Source organism: Colias eurytheme, chromosome 6 (assembly GCF_061535395.1).
Source record: "Colias eurytheme isolate Ceu_HAF_F1 chromosome 6, ilColEury1 Martin Lab GWU primary, whole genome shotgun sequence".
NCBI lineage: Eukaryota > Metazoa > Arthropoda > Insecta > Lepidoptera > Pieridae > Colias > Colias eurytheme.
This window is the reverse complement of record NC_142985.1, coordinates 2,257,243-2,279,677: the sequence shown is the minus strand read 5'-3', so window position 1 is coordinate 2,279,677 and position 22,435 is coordinate 2,257,243. Positions and strand designations below refer to the sequence as shown.

Genomic DNA, 22,435 nt, shown 5'->3' with positions numbered 1-22,435 from the left:
ATCATTATTCCAAAATTTCCTAATTATAATTGGTGAAGGTTGAATAGTAATGTAAATATGAGTTTTAAAAGTCATTTCGATTAAATTCCGCATCTTAATTATTACACTGTATGAACATTAAACACGTCACATTTATTTTATCATAAAACATATAATTTTATTTCTATTTTTTATTTTATTGATGTGCATAATTAAAGTATTGATTGTAAACTAATTACTCATACTAATAATTTCTGCATGTTTAAATTTTTTACTATATTTCTGTTGCCTTGCCTTGTATTCATATTATCACCTCCTACTGAGAAATCTACGGGCTATCAAATAAAATGTATATATTTTCACTTTTTACAATAAATTTAAGTTCAAAATTTCGTAACTTATGTATGTATAATCGAAGTTAATGCCTCTTTTATTAATTAAAAGCAATTTAAATGCAAAAGGATCAGATGTATTATGTATAATAAAAAAAAACTACAAATCATATATTCATATTCCACCATATTTAATTGTATAAAAATTATACTTTACTGTAGTTTAGATTTACACTTAGATCACATTAATACATTTAAGCACCATTAAAAATCTTATATATAAAATTCTCGTGTCACAATGTTAGTCTGCATACTCCTCCGAAACGGGTGGACCGATTCTCATGAAATTTTCTGTGCATATCGGGTAAGTCTGAGAATCGGCCAACATCTATTTTTCATATGTACCACGGGCGAAGCCAGGGCGGACCGCTATTATATATTTAAAATTTAACATATAGTATGATATGCTAAAGAATAGTGTACTACATAAGATATAGATTTCAGAGAATAATATAATATCAGTCACTTTAAAGAAAAATATTATGAAAAGAAATTTGTATCAGTTGGTAATTTTGTACAGAATTTCTATTTATTTTTGGTTTTAGATTTTTGGATATAAACCTATAAGTTCCAATTTATAATTGGACGCAATTCCATAAAATTATATATGTAGTACTTTTCTATACAATAAAATAAGAAAAAATAACATTTATTTCCCGACCATACATTTGAATCAATTCTTTATTGTCACAACTTATACTTCTAGGTTTTTAAGCTATTGCATAGCTTCTATCGCGGGCCTTGAGCGCGGGGACCGAATCGAGAAATTCCGTAACGAAAAAACCTCACGCTCCCCACTCCGACGGGCGCGGAGGTGTGGCTTGAAGGCATAGCATGCAATAGCTTTACCGCGGCAGTCCCCGAGTGCCACACGTCTTTTTTTTTCATATTTTATTTCCTAATTACATCATAACTTCCCTTGCATGAAGGGTTTTAAGTATTTTTGGAAGGTACTGTTAACAGGCTGAGCGTTCAGAGGTGATTTTAAAGCTTCCTCCATGAGACGTTCGTAAACTCTTCCGTCGTAAGCACCTAGAGTCGATTGTAACATCTGAAAAGTATAAATCATTTTGATATAGCAGAGAAAGCATTTTTTGTTTTCAGCAAAAAATGTTTTGAAGCTCTTTCACCGTATTTGTGGGGTTCTTTTACATTACTCAAGAACAAAAAAAATGTTTCAGTAAGTCATGATATCGATAATATTTATTAGGTAAATTAAAAGATATCTTTAAAGGAAAATTTTAGTAAGAAATACGTTACAGTACGACTCTATTATAACAAGTTCAGAAATAATTAAAAATGCTTACGAGTTTTAAGATTGCATTCATCATCCAAATTCCAATAAATAAAAAACAAATCAATCTAACATCCAATCCAAGCTCTAAATAAAATTTAACTCTTTAATTTTCGCGCTCTTTAAAACAATTAAATGCAAGATTTAAAAAAGCCCCTAATTATCTATACTTACATCATCTCTAATATCGAAAGCGTCAACAAGGCCAACTGCGTTCGGTCGCAACTTAAGCAGTATCTCTTCATACCACTCTGCTAGCTTTTTAATATCTGTATCCCCTATTGAAACACTCTGAAAAAAAAAAAAAATGTACATTACAATTACAAAAATTATAGTTGTCTCTATTATATTTTCTTTGATTTCGTTGTCACTAGTGACATTGAATCATTATTTAGAAATTATAGATATTGAATCATTATTATTATCACTACCAGAAACCCATAGTTTTTGCAATTGGATACGAATAAAAAATCATTCATTTAGTCACAAAAACTTTTTTAAAATACATAAAATATTTTTAGGTTTTACAGGTAGTAAAAAAATATGCCATACCTGTAATAAATCACCAATTTTCTCCAAAGCCCAATAGGCAGCATACAATTCGACCAACTGCTGCATAACTATCCTCAACTCTGGTGAAAGTGTCGGTGCCACTTTATTTATTTCCTCGTAAAATGTGGACAGGATAATAACTCGACAATGGGCCTGTGAAAGTTTCATAATTGATGTAGATATTCAAAAACTTTGTGTAAATAATATAAAAAGAAAACAGACGTATTCTTTTTTAACGCTTAAATTGTGAAAAAAATGATATAATGATGAATGAATTATTGTCACAATGTGATTGAACTAAGAATAGGGTTGATTCTGCAATATTTTGTGAATCTAACAGAAACCAGGGCGTATTAGGTAAAATTGAAAGGAATTTAAACATTATTGTTTAAATTCCTTGCATCCGTTGGCTTATGCCAACACGGTTGCAATCGTCTATTGCATTATTATGGTCAATGGCGCGCCATATTGATATCTATACACGCCCGACCACTCGGAAAGCTTTAAAAGAAATCATGATCGATTTTTAACCATTCTTTAAAACTTCTAATACATTTGTTTGCATTAAATGCAATTTACAAATGTATTAAAACTACATATACATTTGGTTCAAAATCCGTTTAAGTTTATAAAGCCATTTAAAACGATTCTTATCCAGAAATTTTAATTAAAAAAAATTAAATCAACAAACCTCTGCAGCCGCTACCAACTGTATCGATGTCATATTCCATGCATCTTCTACCGGAATTCCAGAGGCAATTCGTTTCTGCATGTTCTCTACACTAGTCGATATTTTTCTGTAAAATTAATTATAATGAATTCATGAAATTCTTAAAAAAAAATTATTACTTAAAGCCGTAAATTTAAAAGACATAAACTTAAATGACACAGACGAATGAACGAAAAATAAAAATGTGCTACGTATGAAATCAACTTTTTTTTGTATTGAAAGATTCCTGTTTGTAACTCTTTTACGCAAAACCAACTAGTAGAATTAGTCTGAAGAACAACTTATATTGGCAAAGACAGATTCTGATAAAAATTAGGGCGAAAAATTAGTGCTCAACCAGGTAGCAACTTTTACTTATCGTGTACCGTGTAGTATGTGAAGCAAAGAAATTAAATTTGTGAAAATAAAACCGCGAAAAACAGCTACATAGTAAAAAATAAGATCTTACCGCATAGCGACAATTTGGAAACCCTTGATGATGCACTCCACTGAATTCTCCCATTTTTCATAAAACCCTCTCGCTCGTGTGGTCTTCAAATATTCTACGGTTGGCGTTAGTTTCACGCTATCTACACCTTGCCAAGTTTTCACTAAGAACCTGTAAGAAAAAGTAAACAATTTCTTTGAGTAATTTAAGTTTCGCTGTTTTGTGGCCTATTCTATTTAGTTATAGTTTTTCTTTTATTTCCATTAAGTATTTACATGAAAAATAAAAGATTAGATTTCATCTCGAGATAAATTTAATTGTTTCGCAATTTCATTCGTTCATATGTTCGTGCGTTCGTTCGTTCATTCATTCACTCACACACTCACTCACCACTCAGTCATTCACTCACTCACACTACTCACTCACTCACTCACTCACTCACACGAGCGTATTTACAAACTATACATAGCCAGAACGCAACCATAGGAAACTGCTCGTGTATACTTTGTAATGCTGTTTTTAAGTTTGTTATTACAAAATATACACGAAGTTTGCGTACTGATCGTGTATACTTTGTAACGCGGATGCTTGCTTCTTCGTTCCAAACTATACACGATCAGTACGCAAAATATAACTAAATATACCTACTACACCACTTACGCTTGAGCGAAATAATAAATAGGCGTAGGCAATCAAAGACTTGTAAAGCTATATCTATCTACTTTTATTCTTCTTGATTAATTCAGTAAAATATGGAATAAAAATATTATTAGGTGAGCTTAGAAAAATAAATAGGTAACAGATATAAGGGTTACCTATGGGTTAGGTTCGTGTTTTTTTTAACTACACAAAAATAGCCGTCGCCTCGCAACCGTCTTCTTCTGGACTTATTAGATTCTTACATTTTAGCACTATTGTCAATTGTAAGTCGTGCAGTATAGTCGGGAACGAAGACACAAGCATCCACGATACAAAAAATATACGATCAGTACGCAACATTACATACACAATACACAAGCATTTTAATAATAGATTTCAAAACAGCAATACAATAATATAAGCGCGAGCAATGGAAAGACGCCGCACTTACTCCGAAACATATTACACGATTAGTCCGCATGCGTATTGGCGCTGTATATTTTGGAGCGCTATTCTTACTTACTTCACTACAAAGTATACGCGAGTACTTGCGTACTGCTGTTGTATAGATTGGAAGAACTTTGTGAAAAAGTTATTTCCAAACTATACGTGATTAGTTTCACACCGTTGCGTACTGGCCTTGTATAGTTTGGAAAGACGCCTCACACTCACCGTGCGGTTTGCAGCAGCAGCACGGTGTTCTCTCCCTCGTACGTACACGCTGCGGTCACTAAACCGTAAGTGAGCGGCAAGTTGGAGGAGTGCATGTAGCCGTGGCCGCCGCACGCGAGCCGGCAGCGCTCCACGTACGCGGCTGTGTCTGCTGTACTAACGGCTTTGAGGCAACACGCTAGTGCGTGCAGCTGAAAGAAATTATTCATTTAAATAATGGATGGAAAGTTATTGACGTGACAACGTCTTATAATTCGATAGAGCCGGCTGCATGAAAAAACATGACTCATGCGGCGTTACCTCGCTCTGAGGCGTTCCATGTGGCTTGAAGTGCAAGAGAGAGCGCGGAACAAGCGACAAAGAAGCACAATCGGACGTTGTCACGTTCAACTATCGTCAGTAAACCGACTTTACAGACAACCAATTTTTTTTGTTTGGTCAGTATTTTTTAAAGAAACACACGGACAAATTGAATGCTGTAATTTCTAAACATCAGTAATTGTCGGGAATTTGAACGTTGTGAGTAAAGTTTGTACGTCTGGATTTGATAAATGGAATAAATTCAAAGTTAACTATGTACCATTTTAAATCGAAACACAAATATAATTTGCAAAAAAAAGGAATCTAAATATTCATAACTATTTGATTACTGACTGCAATAATACATTAAAAAATGTAATAATCATCGTATGTGCAATATTAAAACAAAACCAATCTTAATACTATTATAAAGGCGAAAGTTTGTAAGGATGTATGGATGTATGGATGTATGGATGTATGGATGTATGGATGTATGGATGTTTGTTACTCTTTCACGTAAAAACTACTGAACCGATTACAATGAAATTTAGCACACATATAGAGGGTAACTTGGATTAACACATAGGATAGGTTTTATCCCGGAAATCCCACGGGAACGGGAACTACGCGGGTTTTCCTTTGAAAACGCGGGCGAAGCCGCGGGCGGAAATCTAGTCACAAATAATATTAACACTTACTTCAGGCAACCTATCCAAGTTCCCGCCGCCAAGTTCTTCAGTGACTGCATAGAAAGTTTCCCATAATTTGTTTCCCGTGATTCTGAGAGCGTGACACGCAGCTATCGAGATGAATAACTTGTGTTGTTGTGTCACGTAATCCATGATTTGGCATTCGGGCTGCCTGCAAAATATTTACAATAAAGTATTGAACTTTTAATTGAAAATAAAATTTCAAATAGCAAAAGTACAATATGCTTTGCACAGGTTGACAAAGGTTCAATTGAAGATGGAGTTATCGCATAATATGTAAATCGATGTAAATTTCAGTTTACAGTTCTCCGAAGCGATAATTTTAAAAACATGTAGGCGTATCTACATGCAGAAACATAAGTATCTTAATAATTCAGTCTCTTAAATCATTCAGTAATTTTCCATAAACTCTGCATAAATAGTAAAAATTGCATATTCATTCATGACTCGAATAAAATTAATTTTTGTTATCGAAAACAAATAGAAAAGAATACGAACAAATAAACGAAAACTTACCCTTCTTTCAACTGGCATTGCCGTCTAACAGCCGAATATCTCACAGCAATAGTAGCAGCCTTTGACAAGTAGTTAACCATATCAAACACTATAACGACTCTAACGAACACCATTGCTCCATAATTCAATTTACTATTCTTCGATTTCACATACGTCCCATCTTCCAAAACTTGCACATGCTTCATGAGCATTTGATTCCTAGGTATCCTGACATTATCTAAACCTAGGAAGCCATTATTAACTGCGTTTAATCCTAGTTTAGCTCCGATGTCTCCGATTTTTATTCCAGGCAATGGTACGTGAGTATCTTCGTCTCTCAATTGAACGATGAACGAATGTATCCCGTGACATTGGCCTTTGGTATATAGTTGTGCTACGACTATGCAGTAATTTGCTGTATGTCCCACTGCAATGATAAACGGTTCTTATGTTACATAATATATCTAAATAATATTATAAATAGGTAGTTTTTTTCGTTTGCACTTTGCAGCCAGTGTGCATACTGCATAGTAATTCAAATCGCTCAAGGAATGAAAAGGAAAATTAAGACAAAAGATTTTTCGAATTTTATATTATCATTAAATATTTATTTATATAAAAATAACACAAATAAAGGTCGTAAATTAAATTAAATATTATTCACAGTCAAATAGTACTCTAATTTTTTATACAAACTACATAAAAACATGTTATTTAGGGTAATTAGCATGCATTTGAATAAAGCAAAACTGAAATGATCAATTACAATGAAACTGCAAAGTTCATTATTTTAGCAATCATAGTTAAAACAATGGCAGATAAGGTCGTCATGCCACATGAACATAATGAACTTTTTATACTATATTTAATATTACAAAAAATATATATTTTATTAAAAGTAGCGAAAAATAAAAACTAGGAAAAGCACACATAGTCTATAACATTTTACACCCAATTATTACGAACGTTACGATTAGGGTTAGAATTTAGTCACATTTACGGTATTGAACTAAATTTCCTAATAAGGTACTCATTTTCAGATTTTAAAACAAACAATGACTATAAATATGAATAAATACTCACACCCTCCAGGCCACCATTTGTAAGAAGTAAGTGTGGGTGTGTTCAACACGAATTCTTGAGTATTTGGATCATAGGTCGCTGTGGTCTCCAATCCCCGGATGAATGTGCCATGTCCCAACTCGGTCTAAAAAGATAATAAAAGATTTTATGGCCCAACTCCGTCTAAAAACTTTTTTTACTCATGGAAATTATAAACTTTTTAAAGGATTTTATTTTTTACTGTGATTTATTTTTTATTATTTTGTTTTTTGTACGTTATTATCATAATATGAGACTAATTAACTCCAGTATAATAGATTAAATAGATATCCATAATTATTACGCTGATAAAAGGCAAACATACATAGCTTTTTATGCTATATCGATATTTTATCTCTGTAAGTCTTCTGCATCTACATCAATAAGAAAACTCCTGTTAAGTTATAATAAAACGGACATGTAATTTTAACTCACTTGAGCATAGCTCCCGACAATACTACAATTCCACGCTCTCGGCAGCCACTGAGCCTGCTGCTCCTCATTGCCTTGATTGAGAATGGCTGGCATGAACATAATATAATGTAAACCTAGAGGAGACCCATCGCGAGTTGTGGAAGATCCCAGTAATCCTGATACTACATCCCTGGAAAAGAGAATGCTTTGGATTAGAGAGAAGCATTTAAATACCATATCAATCGTCGTCTTACTCCATGACGACGCGAACGCCATGACGCGAACTTGAAATTTTACTAACAACGCGCCTAAAGCCGTTTCAGACATAAACAGAATGGATTGAAAAAAGGGAAATTTTAAAAAAGTGCAAGGTAAGGTAATACATAATTCTAAAATCTTACTTTCTCAAATTTATCATAGGGGAGCTACTCATCTTTTCACGTTTTTTAGCGGAAGCAAAATGGAATCATAAAAAAAATATTCTAATGATTAATTATGTCATTTATTGCGATTAATTTTTGTCATTTTTTTTAAATCTACCCTAATTCCAATAGTATACGGATGTAATACATTTTACATTTAAATGATACTGCACTTTGCAGGTCATTGTACAAGCTGCATTTCTAAATATAGGTTACGATTACAACTGTTTATTGGCTCCAAAGGAAAATATTGTATGAAATAAATGAAAGCAGTTTCGACTTTGTATTTTAATTTGAATTACTACTGATATTATACCTACTAAAATACATATTACAATGCATTAAGTTGATGTAAGGCTAGTTGCGATTTTACTTGTGCAATTCCCAGGAAAAATGCATGCCCGTGCTTATCCATAGTCCACACGTAATCTTTATATCTGTGACAAATTTTATACAAATCGGATTAGCGGTCTTTGCTTAAAAGTTGAAAGAGTAACATCCCCCAAATCGGAAATATATAATAACAAAATTAATACTTCACATGCCGAGTGTCAGTCAGTCAGGCATTGCCCGGTAAGGTAGAATACACGGGTTTGATTAAATTTCCCTAGTGATCAAATTTTTTCTATGCTTTAAAAATTTACAAAAAATCAAAACAAACATAATTTGTGTAGTTACATACCTACATAATTAACAATTTTAAATATACATCAAACACACACGTTGTTGTGCCTAAACAATCCTTGTTAATGACCTTTTAAACTTTAGCCAGTTAACTATGTGATGAATATATTACAATAATATAGTTAATAAAATAGCTAACTTATATATTACTAGTAGTCCGCCCCGGCTTCGCCCGTAGTACATATTTTGCAATAAAAGGTAGCCTATGTCCTTTCTCGGGTATCAAAATATCTCCATACCAAATTTCATGCAAATTGGTTCAGTAGTTTAGGCGTGATTGAGTAACAGACAGACAGACAGAGTTACTTTCGCATTTATAATATTAGTATGGATACATACATGGTGAAGCATTATGTTATTGTAAGATGTGGCAGAGCGTAAAGTCTGTATTTTATCTGTGACCAAGTATTTCTTTTGTAACTGTGTTTGTAACAAATTACCTGGGTTCGAGGTCAATAAACGCCTCCGGGCATGAACAAATCTAGGCAAATAGGCAAATACCTTTATATGTACCTGGATATGCATTACGCCATGCCCAATAAAGTCACAAATAGGTAGTCTTTTTATAGGTATCATTTTGCAACTGACTGCGTAACTATATGTTAATAAAAAATAAACAAACGTTTTTTATATTTATTTAATTATCAATGAATTTACCTTCCCACGAATAAAATATTATTCGTAGACTGTTATAAAAAATTACAATGGCGTTTCAATATTTTTGCGACACGTTTCTTTGGCCAATTTCGCAATGCATAGCTACGTCTTTTGACTAAAGTAATTATGAATATAATAAGCTACCTACCTATATTATAATCACTAGAATACTTGTTAGTTGTTACGTAAAAATAAAGATTAAAAAAATGATATAATCTCTATGAATAATGAATATTATGCTGTGATACTTTATTAATTGAAGAATATGCCTGATGCCTAACGGGTGCAAAATTATCATAAATTTCTGCAATCACGCGGTCATTATTATTAAATAACTAGCTTATCATCGTTCATTTCGTTCAATCGTTCATCATGCGATACTGGAAATAACATTAAATGAAAATAAATTTCATGAAAAGTTTCAATTGGTAAATTATTTATTCATTACGAACATATTTAAAATTATGAACAGTGTTGAATAATTAATAGAATTTAAGTACATATTTCTTATACGGCTAGGACTAGTTATTATTTGCGTTCTCTTCGAAAAACTCTCCCATAATGTAACCTATTATCAACCTATTACCAAATGAAATATCTATTATCTATAATAACCCTTGTAGAGTTAACGAATAAAGCACAATTTTACCTGTAGTTTGTTACCGAAGTTTTCCCCTCTTCCTGCATTTTCCGCACCAGCCCAAAAAGTACGACAGAGTTTCTGACCGCATTTTCATATTTTTCTTTGTGACTCAAATATTCCTCAGGTATGGGAGACAGTTCTGTGTTTCTACTGGTTAAAACGTCTTCTGTAATATTATGTAACAAATCTTTTGAGATGACGTCCGGTACGTTTTTCAAATTATTGAAAAAAGGAGAAGTGCGTACCTACCTACTGTTATAAACACGAAAGATTGTAAGAACGTACTTGTAACTATGTATTTATTGTAAATTTAATATTTTTTTCGCGAAAACTAGAACTGATTTTGATTATATTTGCCAGTGTATATGCCATAATAACAGATGCTATAGAAATACATGCTTTCATGAAGCTATAATACCTAGATACTTTCGAATTAGTGAATATATTTTCCTGAACATTTCCTTAATCTACGCAAAAGTTGTACTTGCTTAAACTTGTAATGAGAAAACTGGAAAATGTACTTGGAAAGCTGTCAAGACTAATACAGTATTAATACTCAATAATTATACTCATCATCACTACATAGTATTAAAACAAAGTCGCTTTCTCTGTCCCTATGTCCCTATGTATGCTTAAATCTTTAAAACTACGCAACGGATTTTGATGCGGTTTTTAGGGTTCCGTAGCCAAAATGGCAAAAACGGAACCCTTATAGTTTCGTCATGTCCGTCTGTCCGTCTGTCCGTCTGTCCGTCTGTCACAGCCGATTTACTCGGAAACTATAAGTACTACAGTGATGAAATTTGATGGGAATATGTGTTGTATGAACCGCTACAAAAATATGACACTAAATAGTAAAAAAAAGAATTGGGGGTGGGGCCCCCCATACATGTAACTGAGGGATGAAATTTTTTTTTTCGATGTACATACCCGTGTGGGGTATCAATGGAAAGGTCTTTTAAAATGATATAAAGTTTTCTAAAAAACATTTTTCTTAAAGTGAACGGTTTTTGAGATATCAGCTCTCAAAGTCGTAAAAAGTATGTCCCCCCCCCCTCTATTTTTATAACTACGGGGTATAAAATTCTAAAAAAAATAGAGGTGATGCATGCTAATTAACTCTTTCAACGATTTTTGGTTTGATCAAAGTATCTCTTATAGTTTTTGAGATAGGTTGATTTAACTGTAATTTATTATATTTGCTGCTACGGAACCCTTTGTGCGCGAGCCCGACTCGCACTTGGCCGGTTTTATTTTAATAGATATAGTCATGGATATAGTGATTCAAGGTTTTAATATATAATTTATTATGTTTTAGACAAAGCTGGCGAAGCCGCGGGCGGAAAGCTAGTTAATACTAAATGCGTTTGTTTTTCATTCCAAGCAAATTATGATTATCCTTGACACCGTATAATTTAAATAATGATAGAAGTTATCGCACAATAAAATCTCTAAATAAAAAACACGCGAAATAGTCTAGCTAGTTTAGTATAACTAAAAAAAATATAGATATGTATATTGAATAGGCACAAACTAATTTTTTATGTAAGTATTCACACTACATATTTTTTAGTCATAAACGTGCAACAGTGCGCAATTTTATCACTTATGAACTAAACCAGCGGAAATATTATTGTTAGTTTATTTTAACAATAATGGAATGTTTCCTTTGAACACTTTATTTTTTAATTTTTAAGTACATACTGTCACTCCAGGTGCCATTACAAAAATTTCACCCTGCATAGTTTTGTAGTACCTAGTAGGATAGTGTTAGATTTATTTATTTTATTTTTTTACCCATTGTTGTATATGGATTATTCTTAGTTTACAGGTAAGGTACTACCACAGACTAATAATAATATACTACGTATACAAGTACTACATATGCGTGCTGCGTACAGACATGCATGATCCATTTTCAAACTCGCTTAATGGTTTTTGATGTAAAAATAGATTTGATGTTCCAAAATACGAAAGGTGAAAGTACATAATATGGATGTAGCCTGTTATAGGTCTAATATTTATTAATATTCCCAAAAATTAATCATTCCCCTGGAAATAAAATCAATTTTTTTTTAATAAAAATTTTAATATATTTTTTTTTTAATAAATATATTTTTTTTTAATTAGGTTCATATTCCTTATATAAACCTTAGGTTCATAAATAAAGGACATTTATTGATAGGACCTACATATTATCTTTAATTAACTTCATAATATTAAATGTACAAGCGTTTAGCTACTATTATCACAGACTAATAATAATATAGGTACCTACTACATCAACAACTACATATTATGTATTCTGTGCTTTAAGCTCGGTTTTCGAATTGGCGACATGACAGAAAAAGAAATTAATTGTTACTAGCTTTCCGCCCGCGGCTTCGCCTGCGTTTTCAAAGAAAAACCCGTTTCCGTAGGATTTCCGGGATAAAACCTATCCTATGTCCTTTCTCGGGTATCAAAATATCTTTATACCAAATTTCATGCATATTGGTTCAGTAGTTAAGGCGTGATTGAGTAACAGACAGACAGACAGAGTTACTTTCGCATTTATAATATTAGTATGGAATATGGATTACCTTCAGCGTTGCCAACGTCCGAAGTCAGGATTCCCCAAAACTCTAACCGAAAATCCCCAATTTTGGGGAATAAAAAATCGATAATCCCCACATATTCCCCACACGTTTTCAGACAGTGAAATAAAAGCCATATTCACACGATTTCATAGAAATAAGAATTTAAATCCAAAATCCAAATAGGTACTTTTATGTATTCGAAATTACATTTCCGCACCCGGCTTCGCTCGCGTTTTCAAAGAAAAACCAGCATAGTTCCCGTTCCTGTGGGATTTCTGGGATAAAAAGTAGCCTGTCTTATTCTGGATTTTCAGCGACCGTCATACCGAATTTTATTGTAATCGGTTCAGTACTAGGTACTAGGTACTATTTCGCATTCGTAAACTTTCGCATTTATTATATTAGAAGGATAAACGTAAACTTATGTAATTACTGCTCTGCATCTGCATCTACTTTGCGGCATATTTTTTTTGCAAGTCATTTGTTGGTTCGAATTTTAAACATATCACCTTTCTTCTTTATCTCTTCTCTAGTCGACATATTACGTGAGACGCTTAAACCCTTAAATCGTTAAGTAGTCTCGTTGGACAGTCTCGTCTATGGTACGTATCGTCTACGTGCATTGTCTACATTCTGAGATGTTACATCATTTTCCAGAGTCAGAAATTGCTGCAGCACTGATTTAAGTGATTTGATTTTTAGTTGCTGAGCTTCTGAAGGATTCACTGTCGATATTCATAATGAAATAATGTGCCAGTAAAGTCGAAAAACTTTGTTGTGTTAGTAGTCAGTTCAATATATAAGGCTAGGCAATACTTATAAAAATATGCGATAACATAACGGGGAACATTTACTTTTATTTCTTCTATTTTCAGTTCAAGAAATGTCAAATTGTCAAAATGTCTAAATGCCCCGCATTTTCCCCACACCAACGCTCTCCCCACAAATTCCCCAATCGGGCTGAAAATCCCCTCAGTTTGGGGAATTCCCCACACATTGGCAACCCTGATTACCTTGTACCTATATGTACCTACGTAAGTTCTAGTTACTTACATTTTTTGTGTGAAGTCGGCGTAAAGGCGGCGAATATTTTTTGTGAGAAACTTTTTAAAGATAAAAATTTCCATTAATAACGCCGAATTAACTTACGGATTAGAATTATAATTTAAAGAAATAATATCTAAATAATCACAACTTGATGATCAAGCCTAACGACGGAATTTTTTTTTTAATTTGAAAACAAACCAAAAGGAAAAACCCGACTCTATATGCTTAGTTTAGAAGTTGTTTTCTGTTGTTGCTTTTAACCTCGCATCAATACTATTAGGGGAGTAAGTAATGGAGTAAGTAACTGTTCCAATAGGTACATATAGGTAGGTACATAATACAAATGCAATATCTATTAGACAGATTTTTCTCAATTTACAAATTCTATTATAATTTATAGGTATCTAGTTATTATATTTATGAATATGTTATTTTACATTTGAAATTTAACATTTTCTTTTTAGGCATAGGTATGTAACGAAACAAGAAAAAAAGAGCAAAACTTTCTTTAAATTATTATTCATTTATATCAATTTATTTACAAACATACATATCTATAAAACATTGGTGATTGGACGCATAACAACAAAAGTAGAGCATCTCTAATCTATAGGTACCTATCTCTGATTTTTATTATTTACCTCGCTCCTTCCGCTCAGCTGTTTTATCTGTCCCACCGTCAATGAAAGTGGTCAATTCTACAACATTGAATGTGCATTTATTCCGTTCCCGTTGTAAATCCGGATTCACTTTTGCCATTGTAGCACACGCACACCGTTCCTGTTCTAGACCACAACTGAACGATAATACATGTACAAGTTTGACGTTCGCGTGATGTTGCTCATCGGGTCAGTGACAATCAGCTGAAGTATGTGACTGGTTTATGTAGCCCACTTGTACTACTACAGGTTTATTTGAGCAGGGTTTTAGGTACATGTTAATAATGCTAGGCTTTAACCCTTCATCCGAATTTATATTACGAAACAAGTGTTATACATAGATTATAGAATAATAATATGCAGCACTTCTGAAACTTATTTCGTTAAAATAGAAAGTAGTGGCGTATTAAGTATATAGTCTATGGTAGTGGCTGTAGTGGTGAAATACAATAGTTGTACCTTTGTACATTATGGTTCCGTCAGCTTATAAATTTAATTTGCAATGCAAAATTTTTTCGTTCATTTATGAATAGAATATATTATTGTCTAGAAAGATCAAAGAAACGACCCTGGTAGATTCGGAACAAGTATAACGTATTTGCAGATGAAAATCCTGATTCTCACTGACTCCTGCGCGACAAAAATAGCAAAAATTGCGCATGACATGAAACTTTCACTATTGTTATGAAATTATTAATTAATTAATGCTTGCGTCAATCACGCATATACTCAGTTGCTAAATCTTAAAAAATAATAAATATCATATGTAAAGCTGAAGAGTTTTGTTTGTTTAAACGCGATAATCTCAGGAACTACTGGTCCGATTTGAATTATTTCTATGTTGGATAGCCCATTTATTGAGGGAGGACTATAGTTGTAAAAAACCCGTTAGCTACCGTTATTTAACTAAATTTTTGGTTAGCTACCCATAAAGTGCGGTAAATAACGGTTAGTTATCCGACTGCGACCTATAAAAATGGTACTGTGTTTTGTTTTTTTGTAAGTCACTTAACGTAAACTAAACACAATTTAAGTATCTAAAATATTCATACTACAAACCTATACCTATAATAATAGACCGGACTCAGTGGAGTTTCAATTGCAAAAATAGCGGACCTAAATCTGACTTCTGATATATATTGTATAGATCCCAGACATCCTATAGACAGATGCTGCCAACCAGTTTTGTGGTCCCCCTCCCGCCACCCCGGTAATTAGGTAAATATGGCATACAAAGAAAAAAATAAAAATTTCCAAAACATGCCGTGTGGGATATCAAATGAAAGATCTTATTGAGTAGATCACGAATATATAGCATACTATAACATTTCTTACACTTTCTCTAAGATTTTTTAGAAAATTTACGAAAATGCTCCATTTTTGAGTTAACTTTAAATCAATATAGATTGAAATCGGCTAGCTGGCAATTGGCATCACCGCGTAACACGCAACGCGCATTTCAAGCCACTAGCGCCATCTAATGGAGCTTATTAACCGTAAAAAGCAAAAAAAACGGTTAATTAACCGTTAATAACGAAAAATGCATTTTTAACCGCACGGTTAAAATAGTTAATAACCGGCTTTACATCTATGGGGAGGACTAACAGGAGCGGAGCAATGCAGGTAAAACCGCGGGACACAGCCTGACTTAAATATGTAATTATTTATTTAAAAGAAAAAGAGAATAATGAAGCTGAAAGATTTTTATACGTAATCACAGTACGTAATATATTTTGAAAATGGAAATGCACATCCATATTATATCTGTGAAATGTGTCGTACTAGAACAGGGTAGGTACCTATTTCAAGACGATGTTTTAATTATTAAAAATTAATTATAACGTAGGTAGTTATGTAGTTAAAAATAATTGATATTTCTGTATTTCAGAGCCACTATGGAGAAAATGCTTCAAGAGAGCCTATACCAGTGGGTTATTTTAGTAATTTTTGCCTCATTGTAATTCTTATTAATTATTGCCACATAATGTGTATGCTTCTTCAAGTATGTATGTATGTTCCAGGATGACAGATTGAGAAAGAACTTTAATTTTACTAACGACTGTTAATAAAACTAATTATCTTAACTGTTAAGTTATTCGTTAACTTATTATTATAAGGCATCTTTGATTCTCTGTATTTATCTTTTGAGGTACTTGCAACCTCAAAATGTTAATGTTTTTCTCTGCACTATATTATAATGAATGAGCAACTGATGACTCCGGTGATGTATGAGATTAAGGTCTATGAGCTTGAATGGCATAGCTGTTCTGAGGTTTGTGCTTGTGTCTCCTTTTCAAATGATGTTGATGTTCTGAATGGCACCTCATAATGACTTAAAATTGATTGCGAATTTTCAATACAGATTCTCAGACTCGGTCTTCACTAAACTGCTTCTTTTTCTGGCATTTAAAACATATTTGAACACAATATTATCAATTTCGTTCATTAAAACAAGTCTATCATCAGTATCCAATGTTTTCATTTTTTGAGCAAGTAACTGGCCATACAAATCACACTCGTTTGTTTCTTCTTCATTTTCTTTACATCTATTTATAATAAGGGAAAAAGCTTCATCAATCTGTTTTTTTGCAATCAACAAATCATGCACACCACGTTGCCTCTTTGGAGCGGAAGAATGTTCAGGTTCACTTCGACTACTAGATTCCCATGACAGAGACCTTTTAATATTTGATACACGCGAAAGAGGACGCTCTAAATTTGAATCTTCCAAATTTTCTTCCTGAGAAAAGTGATTTTCATCTGGGCTTGCCTGTAAATAAAGAAATAATATTGAATTGTTGTTTAATTTTTGTTTCAGTTTCCGATATCTTCAAGTGATTGGTTAGTAAAAGCAGCAGGTAACAATAGATTATTTCCGCACTGTACAGGTGCGTTAGATGGCAAACATGTTGTACTAGAGTCATCTGTACACAGTGAACCTGATTTTTATAACTACAATAATAGCTTTAGTATTGTCCTATTAGCTTTATAGATCAGGGTACAAGCCTTTATAAATAATAAAAAGTGAAAAAAAATCGCAGTAGGATGAAACCCATTAGAAAAGGAGGAAAATATGATATAAATGTAAGGAAAAATAAATTACGGTCCATCCGAGTTCGGGAAGTGGGAGGGTGGCTTATATGAGAAAAAATGGTCTCTCAATTTCCGACAAAACTACAAGTCCTACAGTAAAAAGTTCAATGGCAATGTTGTAGGTAATAAAAATAAAATCCCAAAAAACCAAGTTTTTGGGATTTTAATTTTATTTACTTTGTTACTTAAAAATATTTTTTTTCTAAGAAATTTGGTTTGGAAAATACTAGTTTCGGATTTTGCACACACCACATGCCCTACATACATACAATATACAGGGTAAAATTTAAAACATGTGACAAACTTATAAAGGTGAAAAGGAATGTAGGTACTCACGTATATTAACGTATGCAACAGCAGATGTTTTCATTTATTTTGGCCCCATAGAAAAGGTTGTTCGTAAACGTGTGTGCATTCACCCCTATAAGATTGTCACATGTTTTCGATTTCACATTTGTTTTTAATATTAGTTAAGTACTTAGTTTTATCATACTTTTTCTTTTTTTTTTTCTTGCCGATACCGAATACACCGGAGAAATGGAAAGAAGTTAGCGCTGAGTTTATGAACATCTGGAACCTTCCCAACGTCATTGGTGCATTGGATGGTAAACATCATACTGCAGAGTGCAGGCTCCATTTAATACAGAATCGGATTTTTTTAACAACAAAGAGTTTTTTAGTATTGTTATGTTGGCCCTAGTAGATGCCTCCTACAATTTTCTGTTTGTCGACGTTGGGACTTGGGACTCAAGGCAGAATTTCCGATTGTGGTGTTTTTAATGATTCATTACTGAAGGAACAAATTGACAAAGAATCATTGAATCTCCCACCTCCAAAACAACTGGACGGGACCAATTATGTTATTCCATAACACTTTGTAGCAGATACTGCATTTCCTCTAAGCAACCAAATCATGAAGCCTTATCTAGGCCAACATCCCAAAGGATCAACAAAATGTGTATTTAACTACAGATTATCGAGGGCTCGACGTATTGTAGAAAACGTTTCCGGTATTCTGGCCAGTATATTTCGAGTTCTGAGAAAACCAATGCTACTTCAACCGGAAAAGGCACAATTGGCGGTGATGACTGTGTGCCTTCTTCATAATTTTTTTACGGAAAAGCCCAAAATCTGAAAATTTATATACACCAGCCGGTACATTTGATACTGAGGTGGATGGGATAACAACACCTGGAAGATGGAGGCGGGATAATAACGAAATGAATTCCTTATTGCCATTAACAGTCGTTGCTCGAAGATCACAATTAACAGCGCATATTAAGAGAGATCAAATTGCTGACTATTGTGTTAATGTGGCAACGTTACCGTGGCAAAATGGGATGTAGTAGATTTAATTGCATTTTTTCTGTAAGGAATAAGTGTTGTGTACTGTTAGCAATAGATTACGCTGTGGCAACATTACCATAGAAAGCTCTGTAAATACTTTTGTGTTTAAAACCTTTAAAGATTATTGTACTTACGGTATTAAGTCTCCCAGCTTTAGGTTTATTTCTGTTTAGAAGAAATTTTAAATGTGCAAATGCAAACCAGGTTGGTTGATAAACATTGTCTGCACCTAGAAATGAAATAAAAATAATACTGAATGATAATAACTTTTATTCGTAAAATAACCTGACTTACTACATAGTGAAGTTACCCCAGACATTTAAAAAAGTATACTTAGGTACCTATTTATTAAAAAAAATTGTTACTTGTCTTTTTTCAAAGACACACTGGCAATTTCAATGTTAATGTCAATGTCACTGTCAGTTTTAATGTCTATGTCACTCACAAGGAGACAAGTTACATTTTGAGGAAGGATATTCAGGATATTGAAAAAGGACATTTTGCTACCAAGGACATTTTGAGACTACACATTAACCTTTTGACCGCCAGAGCAAAAACGCATCGCCGTGCCCTCCACGCCAAGCCACAAATTCAATGAGATAACCTTGAAAATAGTAGGGATTCCAAAATGTTATCGATAAACATAATAATTCACGTCTGAATATTTGAATAAACAGCTTATAACACAAAAATAATATTTATTTAACCTCATCTCCTACTGTAAAAACTTAAGACCACATTAAATAGCAACTATCAACAAAAAAAATCAACCTTTTGAGATACAAAAATACATATAAAATTGCAGCAAGTTACAGCACTATTCTCTATCAGTTACGCCCCATTGGCATGTATACATGCCAATGGCGCGGGCAACCATCCTTTTTTTTATAATCTCTCGCTTCTAATTAGGGATGTGTAGCTGTATATTATTATAACTTATCGAGTTTATTTATTAAGTTTATATGAACTATAGGTATTATTGTGGAGTGTTTATTTGTAAATATCAAAACAACTATTACCTTTAAATAAAGGGAATTGCATTATGAGCTATTACGCACTGTCGACCAGTCGCCGGCGACTCAGTCGCCGGCGACTGGACTTACTCCTGGACGACAGTGCGCAAGCCCCTATTTAAACTATAGTAAGTCACAGTCGCCGGCGACTTGTCGACAGTGCGTAATAGCTCTAAAACTACATATTTATTTTCCAATCATTTAGTTTAATACTTGAGTTATTACAAATACTAATTATATGTAGGTTACCATATTTTGATATGACATAGCGACAATTTGTATCATAAGAATATTCTAATAAAGGCTTAGGCACTCACACTCTCGGCAATACTCGATAAAATATTTTTACAACTTTCCGCACTTAACAACACGGCACGCGCTTACGACGTCACCAGTCCGACATCTATTCATGTCAATGGCGCAGAAGGGATTGCATATCGATACTGTGCTAGGGATGCGCATGATTGGCGAAAAGGAAAATATTCAAATCAACAATATCCACAATATAGACAATATGGTATTATACCAAAGAATGTAGTATTTACCTTTTTTCTCAGTGACTAAGCTTATATATTTTTTTTGTAGTTATTACAAAAATTAAGCGAATTAGAGTAATTTCGCTGAAATTTTAATGAAGTTACTTGAATATTACACTACATCACTAGTAGGCACGTATACATGTCATTGGCGCGAGAGAACATGCTTTTTTAGCCATTAATTAAGTTATTTTTTGTCATCAAATATTTGAATAACTACTTGGCAATTTTGTTTACTGTGTACAATTATGTAATAACTGGGGATTCAGTTCATAAACTGTATAAATAAAACACGTAAAAGTAAAGGTTTAATATGTTTATTTTGTATTTATCTATGATCTGTTTCTTGGCATGTATAGGTGTCGTTGGCGCACAGGGCACGATTGCGCATGACATCTATAGATGTCATTGGCGTTCAAAAGGTTAAACTATCATTTACTCTTGACAACTCTAAATTAAATTTTGAATTTCATTCAGTCATAACGAAGTCCTGGGTTTGCATGTTTTTTTCTAACAGTGGCAACTGGCGAGTAGGTAAATAAGAAACCGTAACTATTCTTAAATAGCTATAATATATAGCTACACACGTCCCTTCTGATATATGTGACCTATGAATGGTTAATTATAGCCCTTTTTTTTTAATTATTCAATACTATTTACGCCAAAACATTCCGGTTACTGTGATAATTACAAACATGCATTTAGACAGTAATATCTACTAACCTTTACCTGTTTTCTTGGATTTTGCTATCTTTTGTCTTTCTCGACGAAGTGCCGAAAGCAAGTAATCCACTTTTCTCTTTATTTCTTCTGACGGACGTTGCAATTCGGTCTCTAATTCATCCCAAGCATCTTTTTTCAATAATCTATTATAATAGTTGCGGTTCTGAGGGTTCCACAATATTTCTTTAAGTTTATATGCTTCAATCAATTGTATCACACTATCGTTATCCCAACCCATGATTACAAAAGCACCACGCAGGAACTAGGTACCGGAGGAGTAGCGTGCCGTGCGCTCAACTGCACACACGGGAATGCAAACTTGTCTAAAGGTGGGTCCACACTTGATCCGTATCAAAATGCGTCCACACTAGATCATTCTCCCGATCATGACACGCGTATCCGATACGACACGTATCAGATACAAGGTTAATAGCGATCGGGGTGTATCATGATACGAAGTGTATCACGATCGCGATCATTTTGCGTCCACACTAGCAAACATGATACGCGTCGTTGCTACGCGACGGAGATGTGATACGCGAAAATGATCAAGTGTGGACCCACCTTTACCCACCCACCTTAATACAGTATCAAATACGTCCATACCATCGATCGTGATACGCGTATCAGATACGAGGTGTATCATGTAAAGGTGGGTATCACGGGAATGCAAACTTGTCTAATCATGTGTTGGCATTGCGTATCGCTTTTGATGATCGTGGGAAAACCGCCTCGAGATGGATCGCAGCGTATCACGTATCAAATGACATAGCCATATTATCATGACATCGTATCAAAATGCGTCCACACTAGATCATTCTGCCGATCATGACACGCGTATCCGATACGACACGTGTATCAGATACAAGGTTAATAGCGATCGGGGTGTATCATGATACGAAGTGTATCACGATCGCGATCATTTTGCGTCCACACTAGTAAACATGATACGCGTCGATGCTACGCGACGGAGATGTGATACGCGAAAATGATCAAGTGTGGACCCACCTGTAAACCTCACTTTTTACATTTCCCTGCATTGCATTCGTTTTCAACTGTGGCATCAAGTGGCTATGTAAGCCCTTGATGCTCTGCCCACCCCGTCAGGGAGAAGGGCGTGATTTATGTATGTAGGTATTTACTCACCTGAGTCTTAGTAATAATTGTCGGTTGGTATTCATAGATAGGGCCCATATAACTGTGGATGGCATCGAATGCAAACCATGATGGTCGATAAATTTCTTCAGCACCAGATCCTGTTATTGTGGAATCCCTTATTTTTTTCAAAATAATATTCTCTGTATAGTCAATAAAGAGTTTCTTTTCT

General features: G+C 33.7%; 2 protein-coding genes across 4 annotated transcripts; both read right to left on the bottom strand.

Moving 5' to 3' along the window:
- Positions 1-1,273: 1,273 nt before the first annotated feature.
- LOC149907491 (acyl-coenzyme A oxidase 1-like) lies at positions 1,274-14,585 on the bottom strand. Of its 2 annotated transcripts, XM_090102484.1 has the most exons (12): positions 14,379-14,585; positions 10,118-10,277; positions 7,727-7,895; positions 7,274-7,397; positions 6,212-6,617; positions 5,684-5,846; positions 4,686-4,876; positions 3,396-3,545; positions 2,909-3,014; positions 2,218-2,370; positions 1,840-1,956; positions 1,274-1,422 (listed from the first exon to the last, which is right to left on the bottom strand). In XM_090102484.1, exons 1-12 carry the CDS (start codon positions 14,494-14,496, stop codon positions 1,279-1,281), a joined length of 2,001 nt encoding a protein of 666 aa, XP_089958610.1. In that variant the 5' UTR covers positions 14,497-14,585; the 3' UTR covers positions 1,274-1,278. The 2 variants fall into 2 exon arrangements, with proteins under 2 accessions (XP_089958610.1, XP_089958611.1); XM_090102485.1 differs by lacking the exon at positions 10,118-10,277 and having other exon boundaries at positions 14,379-14,525.
- A 1,547-nt stretch (positions 14,586-16,132) lies between these two features.
- LOC149907490 (uncharacterized) lies at positions 16,133-21,530 on the bottom strand. Of its 2 annotated transcripts, none has more exons than XM_090103335.1 (3): positions 21,109-21,530; positions 18,971-19,065; positions 16,133-17,166 (listed from the first exon to the last, which is right to left on the bottom strand). In XM_090103335.1, exons 1-3 carry the CDS (start codon positions 21,344-21,346, stop codon positions 16,750-16,752), a joined length of 750 nt encoding a protein of 249 aa, XP_089959461.1. In that variant the 5' UTR covers positions 21,347-21,530; the 3' UTR covers positions 16,133-16,749. The 2 variants fall into 2 exon arrangements, with proteins under 2 accessions (XP_089959461.1, XP_089959462.1); XM_090103336.1 differs by having other exon boundaries at positions 21,115-21,530.
- Between the last annotated feature and the right edge of the window lie 905 nt (positions 21,531-22,435).